This window comes from Loxodonta africana, chromosome 1, assembly GCF_030014295.1.
Source record: "Loxodonta africana isolate mLoxAfr1 chromosome 1, mLoxAfr1.hap2, whole genome shotgun sequence".
In the NCBI taxonomy this organism is placed as follows: domain Eukaryota; kingdom Metazoa; phylum Chordata; class Mammalia; order Proboscidea; family Elephantidae; genus Loxodonta; species Loxodonta africana.
This window is the reverse complement of record NC_087342.1, coordinates 218116175-218128870: the sequence shown is the minus strand read 5'-3', so window position 1 is coordinate 218128870 and position 12696 is coordinate 218116175. Positions and strand designations below refer to the sequence as shown.

Sequence of the window (12696 nt, the reverse complement as noted above, 5' to 3'; positions counted from 1 at the left end):
ATTAATTGACACTAGAAGGAAATTAGCTTCTGGGAGGTGGGGTAAGGAGGACTAGCCTTTATCCAGCAATTGCTCACTGCCAGACACTGCAAGGTGCTATACAAATGTTATCTCAATCAATATTACCACTCTCATTCGACAATTGCTTGCTCAGCAAAATAAAACAAAACCCTCTTCTAATGAACTCATTTCAAAATAAAATTTTGAATACTAACACTAGCTAGCACATTATATACAAAATAACACATAAATATTATTTTATATACATACGAAGGTGGACATCAGTAATATATCTTAACTCTTGGTATACCATCAGGGTCTATTGGATCCAGTTTTAGTTCTTTAGGCTTTTTTTTTTCCCCCAGCAGTTCTAATTCTTTGTAAGAATTAATATTCCACGATTGTCACTCTTAGAAATGTTTCAAAGAAAAAGAGAAAACATACTTAAAAAGAAAGAGAGAGAGAATAAAACTCATTGTACCTTGCAATTACCTATGGACCCACTTAGCCTCTTTAAAAATTCTAAGATCCATTATAGGAACTTAGTGATTTTATATTTCTTAAATCTTGAAACATTTTGCTATTCCATTATCCTAAGAATAATTGCCAACAATTTATGTATCAGTTATTCTAAAACACGCTTTAAAAAGACTAAAATGATAGAAAAACAGAAGGATGATAAAATGGTTTAGTACAGTGCGGTCCAGTGGAACGCTCAGTGATGGCTGAAGTGTTATTTTCTGTGTTGTCCAACACAGTAGCCATGAGCCACTATGGCTACAGAGAATTTAAATGCGGCTAGTGCAACTGAGAAATTGAATTTTTTAAACTTTAAAAATTTTAATTAATTTAAATAGCTACGTATGCCTAATGGCTATTGTATTGAAGACTACACGCTAAGAACAGTTCATTAGTGAAACAAACTGTCACTACTATATAATCCTTCAAATTTCTTATTATATTACCCAAAATACCGTATCATCTCTCAGAAAGATGTAGTTTGCTTTTAACTTTCATTGAATAGAGTGGAAATACAGAATATTCCAATTTCTGCCTGAGATGGTTAATTTTATGGGTCAACTTGCCTACACTATGGTGCCCAGTTGTTCAGTCAAATACTAGTCTAGATGCTGCTATGAAGGTATTTTGTTGTTGTGGTTGTTAGCTGCTGTCAAGTGCCTTCTGACTCATAGTGACCCTGTGTACAACAGAACAAAACACTACCCAGTCCTGCGCCATTCTCACAATCGTTGTTATGCTTAAGCCCATTGTTGCAGACACCAAAAGGTATTTAGATGTGATTAATATTTATAATTAGTTGACTCTAAGTAAAGCAGATTACCTTCCATAAAGTGTGTGAGTCTTATCCAATCAGTTGAAAGACTTAAGAGAAAAACTAAGGTTTTTGAAAGAAGGAAGGGATTCTGTCTCCAGAATGCTGGAGTTTAAAGCCTGCCGCCTGATCTATGAATTCTGGACTTGCCAACCCCCACAATTTCGGAACCCAATTTCTTAAAATCAATCAGTCAATCTCTCTCACCCTCTCTCTGTCTAACCCACTGCTGTTGAGTCGATTCTGACTCATAGCAACCCTATAGCAAAGAGTAGAACTGCCCCATAGGGTTTCTAAGACTGTAATCTTTATGGAAGCAGACTGCCACATCTTTCTTCTGAGGAGCAGCTGGTGGGTTCGAAGTGCCAAACTTTTGGTTAGCAGCTGAGCACTTAACTGTATATATGTATACGTGTGTGTATGTATATACATATACACGTATATACATATATCGCACACATATACAGCATATATATGTATGTCTATATAACATATATGTATATATGCTTATATGCATATGTGTATATATATTTACATATAAATACATCCTATTGCTGCTTCTGTTTCTCTGATTAATACACTGCCTATAATTGGAAACCCTGGTGGTATAGTGGTTAAGTGCTACGCTGCTAACAAAAAGGTCAGCAGTTTGAATCCACCAGGCACTCCTTGGAAACTCTATGGGGCTGTTCTATAGGGTCTCAATGAGACTATGAGTCGGAATTGACTCCGAGGCAACCGGTTTTTATAACGACAAAGAGAAGAAAACCGACAGAGGTAGCGGTTTCACAATCATTAGAGGAACCAGGGCTGCGTGCAAAGGCTCAGACAGCAGTGCTCTAGATACTGATGATGATGATGGTAAAACTGATGGTGAAGGTGGAGCCCCAGACTATGCATCTTCAGATGAGGATATCCTAGACTAATTCCCTCAAACTCAAGACTCAGTGGGTGAATAATATATTTCTAAGGACAAAAATAAAATATAGTATTCTCATGCAGTTAGCCTTTTGACAAGAAGGATCTCATCAAACAATATTTTCCCTTAAGGACCTGGACCATCTCACTCTGCTAAATTAATGTGGGACAGTATTCTCTCACCTTTTATGATGTTTGTGCACCAGAACTTATTTTATACAATTTGTAAAGGGACAAATGCTGAAGACAGGTATGTACGCAAAAGTGATTAAAAGGAAATAGGTAAGACGGAAATGAAAAAAAAAAAATCACGGAATCGATTAAAAAAAAATGTAAAAGGTCCCTTGAACCTAGGTGATATACGGTGATGACTATTTTTTCTGGCATAATGAGGGTTAAAACTTGTTTATTATACTGGTTAAGGTACCAGATAACATATAAAAGCATTAGACTCCAGATATAAGATTAAAAATCATTCTGTTTCTACTTAAATTAGTAATCCTGAAATGGTTAAAAGCATGGGTCCTGGAGCTACAGAGCATTGGGCTGGAATCCCAACTCCAATACTTTGAGCGTGACCTTTGGCAACTTATTGAGTTTCTCTAAGAACCAGTTCCCTCAACTGTAAAATAAGGATTAAAAAATTACTTCCTCCTTTATAGAGTTTCATAGGCAGTAAACTTTGAATGCCAAGTGCTTAGCATTGTTCTTAGCACACAGGGAAGAATACATATCAACTATTGATTTTATTATCCTTGACTTATTTCGACCAGCTCACCTATCTATTGGATTTGGGAACCTAATGTGTGAATTTTTTTCATTTCTACCTCATCAGTTTCCTTCCAATCAGCATTTGTCCATCTACAAATTGTATAAAGTAAATCTTGCTACACAAACATCATAAAAGGTAAAAGACCATGGTCCCACGTATCAAGTGAAATGATAACTACGTCCTATTTGTTACCACCAGAATTTATCATTGCTGATGCCCCACATTCCAGATGAAGTGAAAATCGAGGACAAGAAGCCGTCAGTCTCTAGAGGTGAGGCTTTCCAGGTTCTACAGAGAGTCCAGGGCACCACAACCCAACTTTAATCTTCTCTTACACTAGGAAATTTTTTTCTGATTCTTACATGGATCAGGCGTTACTTTTAATAAACTCAAATTATGCTTACAAGTGAGGAAAAAGGGTAAAAATCACCTGAAATCTCACCACTTGGAGAAAACACTGTTATCCTTCTAGGCTTGTCTCCAGACACATCCGTTATGCACGCACACAATTTTACAAAAGGTGGGATCAAACTACACTTGCTGTTTCAGACCTGTTTCTGTACTCAAGAATAGCTCTCCATTTCATTGAGTCGAACGCTACACATTCATTATAGTAGCATTTCAGCCTTAGAGCACTGAGTTCTGTGGTGGTAAAATGTGACAGTCAAAAGAAAATGTTAACATCCCCCCTTTAAATAATGGCTCAGCTCAAAAATGGAGGTGAGCTGTGAGGTGAAAGTTGATTTTTAAAACAAAGGAAAACCAGAGGCATTTAGTTCTTTCATATGAAAACACTGGAGGGAAGGACAACCAGGGCCCAATCCATGCTGTGGGATACACACCCCGTTCCCTTAATGGCTCTTGCTTGTGGAATGTGAAACTAGTGGAGTTGAACTTTTAAAAAATGAGAACTCGTCTGTAAATCTCAGTATATTTTCAGGGTTTAAAAATCTTATTTTATCTAGATCACAGCTCTCTGGGCCTTGGCATCAAAATTCATTTCTGAATGCTAAACAAATATGAAAAATATGGGTCTGGACTTAGTCTTGTGTTCCATCGCTAGGCTAGAGGTTCACTCCGGAGGCCAGACATGTGTGAGTCTTTATCGCCTGGGTGCCACCATGTTCCTGGACGAGGCCGTGAACTGTAAACTGAGGCCCCACCTCGGGGGACAATCAAGGGAACATTTTATCTGGAAGTTTGATCTCATCAGTTCTGGGATTCATTTCCACCCCGCCAGAAGTACTAAGCGTGGACAAAAAGATGTTAACACACAGATATTATTTTTACCCATTTTTATATTCTTATTATGGCTATGGCTTAGAAAGTCAAAAGTGTTTTTGCTACTGCACCCTTAAAAAAAAAAATTTTTTTTTGGCACCCTTAGATAATGAAAATACAGTTATAGTGAAAGAATCTGTGCTGTATAAACTTCAGTTGGTTTAAAGCGATTACATTCACAATTTTCAAACTTGGAATCAATTTTGTAAAACTGGATTCACTCTGAAAGAAAATAATCTGATATAACCTGGTCGTTTTTATGTGTCATAGGGAGTTTTAGTTAGGGACTAAATCTGTTAAACCCATTGCTGTTGAGTTGATTCCAACTCATAGAGACCGCACAGGACAGAGGAGAACTGTCCCCATAGGGTTTCCAAGGACTGCCCACCTTTTGGTTAGCAGTCAAGCTCTTAACCACTACACCACCAGGGCTCTAGCTGGGGGCTGGAGGTGAGCAGACCAGCCTGCAGTGGTGGGAAGCGGCACTGCAAGGGAAGGCCCTGCAGGAAGCAACTGGAGTGGGCCCAGCAAACTCAGGACCCAGGCACTGGCGATACTAGCAAAGAGGGAGGGGGGATGGCCAACCAATCAAGATCCAGGCAGAGAGCCAGACAAAAGGAGAAGCCCCATGTGGGAAAGTTAGTGATGAGGGAACCCTAGCAGGCTATCTGTACCATTCTTCTTGTTTGGTGCATAAATCATTGAAAATAAGCATTCTAGATGTATGTCTAGTCAGGCAATGGTATCAAAGAAAAATGGGTAATCAATAGCCAATTGCCCAGATTTTGCTCTCATTACCATCCTTGATTAATAATTTTTAGCAGTTGCAAACATTCGATATACATGGGGTACGTGCACACACTTCCAAGGATAGAATGGAAGAAGGCAAGCTCCTACAGGGTGGGCCTGGGTCTTTTGACCAAGTCAAAGCTCATTGATCAAATCTGGAACCTAAAGTAATATCCAGACAATCCATGGCGGGAAACAGCTGATGGGTCTCACAGGGAATCTCTCTGCCTTGAAATGAGGGCAGGACACAGTAGGTGGGGAGGGCTTTATCTGGCCCCCACTTGGGAAACAAGGAAAGTTGGCAGTGAGGGAACCTTGCAGGCAATCAGCATCATTCTTCGTGTTCCCCTCCTATTTTCCCTCCTCAGCAGATTATTGGCCAAAGAAAATATGTTTTCACTACAAGAAGAGTTACGATGATGAGTCATCATCATATTAATCATCTTTATATAGTAAGCCACACCACTCTCTTTAGGCAGTTAGCAGTGAAACCAACACAGAAAATGCCCAAGGACGTGGGTTTCTTTATATTTTTTTCTAGAGCAGTGGTTCTCAAAACATTACGACTCCCAGGCAAGCAGCATCAGCCATCACCTGGGAGTGTCTTAAAAATGCAAACTCTCAAGTACCACCCAGAAACCTCATTGCCAGCAAGTCTGACTCATATGACCTTATAGAACAGAGTAGAACTGCCCCACGGGGTTCTAGGCTATAATCTTTACAGGGAAACCCTGGTGGTGTAGTAGTTAAGAGCTGCGGGCTACTAACCAAAAGGTGGGCAGTTTGAATCTACCAGGTGCTTCTTGGAAACCGTGTGGGGCAGTTATACTCTGTCCTATAGGGTTGCTATGAGTTGGAATCGACCCAATCGCAAGGCATAATCTTTACAGAAGCAGACTGCCACATCTTTCTCCCACGGAGCAGCCGGTGGGTTCGAACCGCTGATATTTCTGTTAATAGCTGAGCATTTAACTGTTGTGCCACCAAGACTCCTTATAAATAGGAAACTTTATAAATAAATAAAAAAAAAAAACCACTGCTGTCGAGTCGATTCCAACTCATAGCGACCCTATAGGACAGAGTATAAATAAATATATAATTATATATATATAAAAATAAGCAGGACCTTTTTATAAACAGGGTCCCAGCGCAGACCTAACGAATCAGAAGCTCTGGAGGCAGGGCCCAGCAGCCTTTGTTCTGACAAGCCTCCAGGTAACTCTGATGGAAACTAAAGTTTGAGAGTATTGGCCTAGGGGAAAGAACATGGGATGGGAGCCAGGAGACCTAGCAGACTCCAGCTCTGGATCCCAGGGTCCGTCCGATTCAGTGAAATCAAATGAGTAGTCACCCTGTTCCTCTTTGTGCACTGAGACCGATGTAAGGATCTGAGGACCTACGGAAGGGACAGACACGGTCCTTATCCTCAGAGGATGCATGACCCTCTATATTCTTTTGCTCCCCTAGGTTAGGGGCTATTACTGTGGGTCTTCTTTCTATTTCATTTTTGTACTCCTAGTGCCTGGAGCACCACAGGCACTTGACAAGTATGCAGTGGATCAAGTTGTAGAACCATTCGGGACTGTGATAAATGCTACCGTACCATTCATCAGTAATCTTAATGTCACCCCAGTCTAGTTAATACTAAAAAAAAATACTAGTCACTATTTATTCAATGCTTATTGCATCCTGGGCACTGAGTGCTTGTCATACGTCAACTCGCTCAATCCTTTCAGACACCCTGTGCTGTGGGTATTTTCAGTCCCACTTTGCACATCAGAATACTGAGGTTCAAAATATTATGTAACTTGTCCAACGTTATACAGCTAGAAAGGGGCAGAGCCAGTGTTCAATCCCGAAGTACCTTATTCCAAAGCTCATGGCCTTAAGCATAGCGGTATTCTTTCTAAAATTCCCTGTCACGGATTGAATTGTATCTCCCCAAAATATGTGTTAACTTGGTTAGGCCAGGATTCCCAGTATTGTGTGTTGTCCTCCATTTTGTGACTGTAATTTATGTTAAAGAGGATTAGGCCGGGATTGTAGCACCCTTACTAAAGTCACATTCCTGATCCGATGGAAAGGGAATTTCCCTGGGTGTGGCCTGCACCACTTTTTATCTCACAACAGATAAAAGGAAAGGGAAGCAAGCAGAGTGTGGGGGACTCATACCACCAAGAAAGCAGTGCCAAGAGCAGAGTGTGTCCTTTGGAACCATGGTTCCTGCACAGAGAAGCTCCCAGTCCAGGGGAAGATTGATGACAAGGACCTTCCTCCAGAGCCAACAGACAGAGAAAGTCTTCCCCTGGAGCTGATGCCCTAAATTGGACTTGAAGTCTCCTAGACTGTGAGAAAATAAATGTCTCCTTGTTAAAGGTACTTGTGGTATTTCTGTTACAGCAGCACTAGATGACTAAGACATCCCCCAAGCTCAAAAAAACAACTTTGGAGTAAATTACCAGACTCTAAAGTTGGTGGTCGATTATCTTCTCACTATTTACTTACAACCACACTTTGGAGGCACAACCCTATGTGGTCAAAAACTAAGGAATTACCAAATACTGGTAGGAGAGCTAGGGAAACCCTGGTGGCATAGTGGTTAAGAGCTATACCTGCTAATCAAGAGGTCAGCAGTTTGAATCCATCAGCCACTCCTTGGAAACTGTATGGGGCAGTTCTACTCCTTCGTTTTGGGTTGCTATGAGTTGGAATCAACTTGATGGCAATGGGTTTTGTTGTTGTTGTTGTTAGGCGAGCTAGAGCACTAGTATCTACACTTTAGGATTTCACAGGCCAGAAAGAAAAGTTTAAAGTAGATTGATAGCTGTAGTATTACCGTTTTATTTTGCCAAGTATAACCCTTTTCCTTACTACTCATCATTATCACCATCATTTCCTACAAGTTAAAAAAAAATTAATATAAAAAATGTACAAGGGACATAAATTTAGAATATAGGACAGTCTATTGCATTGCATTTATTTTCTTATATACAACGATTATTATATTACCCTTGTTTTCTGTAGGCTGGATTTGGTTTTCACTGTACTCAAGAAAGGAGACAGTCCCTGGCTACCACCAATGACTGCCCTGACAGGGAACACAACAGAGAATCCCTGATGGAGCAGGAGAAAAGTGGGATGCAGACCTCAAATTCTAGTAAAAAGACTAGACTTAATGGTCTGACTGAGATAAGAGGGACCCCAGAGGTCATGGCCCCAGACCCTCTTTCAGCCCCAAATTAAAACCATTCCTGAAGCCAACTCTTCAGACAAAGATCAGGCTGGACTATAAGACACAGAATGATACTGGTGAGGAATGTGCTTCTTAGCTGAAGTAGACACAGAGAGAGACTCTGTGGGCAGCTCCTGTCTAGAGGCAAGATGAGAAGGCAGAGGGGGACAGGGGCAGGTTGAATGGACATGGGAAATACAGGGTGGAGAGAAAGAATGTGCTGTCACATTGTAGGGGAGCGACTAGGATCATATAACAATGTGTGTATAAGTTTTCCTATGAGAAACTGACATAAATTGTAAACTTTAACTTAAAGCACAATAAAAAAAAAAAAGAGAAAGTAGTAGGGAAGTACACTAATACCTTACTAATACATCACTAGGGATCTTTATGGTTCAATGCCAGAATTCTTGCCTTCCAGGAAGGAGACTTGGGTTTGATACCTGGCCTATGCACCTCAAGCACAGCTACCACACGTCCTTCCGTGGAGGCTTGCATGTTGCTCTGATGCTGAATAGGTTTCAGGAGAGCTTCCAGAATAAGATGGACTACGAAGAAAGGCCCAGTGATCTACTTCCCAAAAAAAACTGTCAATGAAAACCCTATGAATCACAGCCGTTCAATCTGTACCCAATCATGGGGATGGTGCAAGACCAGGCAGTGTTTTGATCCACTGTGCATGGGGTCACCATGAGTCAGGGCCAACTTGATGGCAACTAACAACAACAGTATGTCACTTAAAATTCAGGCCAATACCATTACTGAACTTTTTCATCAAAGATTTTATATAGGAATCCCGACCAAAAGGGGAGGGTACGGGATATGGGCCAGAATTTCAAAATCTCATGGAGCATTGGGGCTGGATGAGACCCCAAGACAATTGCCTGAGATAATCTTTAAACCTGAAACCTTAAACCAAAAATATCCCCTCAAGTATTCTTTAAACCAAACAATAATTTAGCTTAGTTAGTAAAGAATGTCTGCCTTGAGCACTGTGCTCTTTTAAAGAATGATCTACATGGAATCAAATCAAACAAAAGCAACTGAAAATGTCAGACAGGATGCTTGGTGGGGGGCAGTGAGTTTATGTTAACGGAGAAGGAACAATTCAGAAAAGGAGAGTGAGAATGGTTACACAACTTGAAGAATGTAAACAATGTCACTGAATTATACATGCACAAATTGTTGAACTGGTGTATGTTTTGCTGTGTAATCTTCAACGACAACAACAAAAACTAGGTGAAAACTGTTTAGAAGAAGAATAAAAGTGGGCATCCAGGACAGGCCAGGGAAGCCTTGAGAGGGCGCAGTTTGAGAAGGCCGGTTTCAGGGGCTGAGCTTTGGGTGGAGTATCATCCAAGGCAGGCTGGAGAGAACAGGCCTGCAGTGAGTCTAACCGTATACCCTACAGCATGGGGCGGCAGAGCTGGGGACATCACATCGTCGCCCAGCGCAGATGCCAATGGCAGATGAGGCAGCAAACAGGAGGCCCTGCCAAAGGTCTGAAGTCAGCCCGAGGCTCTGGAGCTTGTATAGCCTCTGATTAAATGATGGCTCTTCCTTCCCCTTCACTATTTTGGCTACCTTCATGCTCTTTGCTGTCATCGTCAATAATTTGATTAATTTAACATCTGTGATCTATGATTTTCTTGTAAATGATTCAGGGCCAAGAGGGATCTAATTGGCTTTTCTGGAGGCCGAGGAGCTACTGGAGTCAGAGAAGGCTGCAGGTGCTGAGAATAAGAAAAAGGAATTTAAGCAAAGACCTTACCTTACTAGGAGGTGGCCCATGGTCATCCAAGTAAGTGGAATTCCCTAGAAAAAAAAAGAAGAAAGTTGATGAATCATTTTTTTAAAACCTGAAATGAATTTAATGCAAAGTCATTGGAAATAAGTATTCCAGACATATTTCCAGTCAAAGAAAAACAGATAATTAATAGCCAATTTGACTAGATTTTGCTCACAGTACCATCCTTGGCTAATCAGTTTCAGCAGTTACAAACATTCCATATACATGGAGTGTGTATGCACAAACATACACACACAGAAACACACACTATTATTCCTCACCCAAGATCTGTTGAGTTTACCTTATACAAATGTTCTCAAACCCTAGTGTATGTCAGATTTACCTTTAGGGCTTGCTAAAAACACACATTGCTTGGCCTCATCCCCAGTTTCTGACATGATCATTATCTCTGCGAACTGGCATTTCTAACAAGTTCTCAAGTGATGTCGTTGCAGCTGGTCCTGCAACCAACTTTGAGAACCACTGTACTCCGTTTCTCCAATTTGTCTCTGAATGTTAATTTCCCTTCGCCTTTTTTCAGTCTAGCTTGGTTCTGAAGCTAGATTTGTCTTCACTAATAGCCACTTGGAGTCTCTAGATGGCGCAAACGGTTAAATGCTTGCTTACTAGCTGAGATTGGCAGCTCTAACCCACCCAGAGGTGACTCAGAGACAGGCCTGGCTATCTGCTTCTGAAAGGTCACAGCCTTGCAAATCCCATGGAGCACAGTTCTACTCGACACACATGGGTTTGTCATGAATTGGAATTGATTCAACAGCAGCTAAGGACAAATAGCCACTTACTGGCATCTATGTTCTCAGAGTGCATAACTATTGTTTTCTGATGAGTAAGAGACAGATGGTTAGAAAGGGAACTAAAGTTTATTAAGTTCCTTTTACGTACCAGATACTTTGCTAAGTGCTTTACAGGAACTCATTCATTTAATTCAAATTTCAGAGGTGGGTTATAATTACAGGAAGTCCCTGAATTACGACTGAGTTCCATTCCTAAATCTGTCTTTAAGTTGAATTTGTACATAAATCCCAACAGTTAGGTATGGTTTGTATCTAACGTCAGGTAGTCAAATATTTGTCTTAGTATATAGTATGAAGTGTCCTGGTTGTACAGCGGTGAAGCATTCGGCTGCTAACCAAAAGCCCATCAGTTCGAATCCATCAGCCACACCTTGGAAACCTTATGGGGCAGTTCTACTCTGTACTATAGGGTTGCTATGAGTCTGAACGAACTTGATGGCAATGGGTTTTGGTCTGGTAACTTTCTGTGCATAAAAAAACATTAAAGAAACTCTTCCAGATACTCTAAAACATCTTTAACATAATAACACAGTAATAATAATAAAAGCCAGAAGAACAAACAAATCCATCTTGGAAGAAGTACAGCCAGAATACTCCTTAGAAGCGAGGACGGCAAGACTTCGTCTCACATACTCTGGACATGTTATCAGGAGGGGCCAGTCCCTGGAGACGGATATCACGCTTTGTAAAGTAGAGGGTCATCAAAAAAGAGGATGATCCTCAATGAGGTAGACTGACATAGTGGCTGCAACAATGGGCTCAAGCATAACAACGACTGTGAGGGTGGCACAGGACCAGGCAGTATTTCGTTCTGTTGTACATAGGGTCGCTATGAGTTGGAGCCAACTCCATGGCACCTAACAACAACAACAATAACAATAATAATGTTTTGATACACGTCGCAAAGTAGTGCCCGTTTGTTATTAAGAATTACTGTATGTACCTCAAATTTTTAATATAATAGGCTTTACAGGGTTGGTTTGTAACTCTGTCCTATAGGGTCACTTTGAGTTGGTATCAGCTCGATGTTAGCTATTGTGATTAAAGAGGTCACTGGGTGGCTCAAATGGTTAAGCACTAGGCTGTTAACCAAAAGGTTGGCGGTTCAAGTCCACCCATAGGAACCTTGAGAGAAAGTCCTGGCAATCTACTTCCAGAAAGGCACAGCCATTGTAATTCCTATGTGCAGTTCTACTCTGAAACACATGGGGTCAGTGAGTCTGAATCAACTTGGCAGCAACTGGTTTGGTTTTTTGTCGCAGTTGCTGTTGTTGTTGTTATGATTAATGTTATTATTATCCCATTCGACCTCAATGGAGACACAACATCCAGTCTGTAGGACTTCTTTATAGATGGGAACACAAACTCCCATCCTACTATTTTCATTAATAAGCAAAAGTGACCCCATTGGTACAGGCCTGAGTCCTACAGCATGTTGCTGACTCTGTGTACAGTTAAATCCTTTGTTAGTTTTAAATGCAGGAAATACAGAAACTGAGGAAAGAGAACAGTGCATCACAGTAAAATGGTCAAGGACATCCCTTATTAATTCAGTTGTTTTTTTTTTTAAAGACATTGGTTTAACGGTTATCCTAACAGTCTTGTACACTAAATTATTTCCTTGGCTTAGTAAACAAATACATTGTTGACATTTTACTGGGTAGACTTAAGTCTTACCTCAAAGTCTAGCACTGAAGACCATGGGAACCGAAGTTTCAGAGCAATGATAATGAATGGTTTGGGAAACACTGGTATGCTGATATGTAT

The 12696-nt window shown here is 40.7% G+C and overlaps 1 protein-coding gene across 1 annotated transcript in view; it reads right to left on the bottom strand.

Annotated features, from left to right (window-relative positions):
• UST (uronyl 2-sulfotransferase) overlaps positions 1–12696 on the bottom strand; it is a 366657-nt gene that overhangs the window by 222893 nt on the left and 131068 nt on the right. The window contains exon 2 of the mRNA XM_010586963.3: positions 10097–10140. Coding sequence (XP_010585265.3) covers positions 10097–10140 — 44 coding nt within the window. The remainder of the gene's footprint in view (positions 1–10096; positions 10141–12696) is intronic.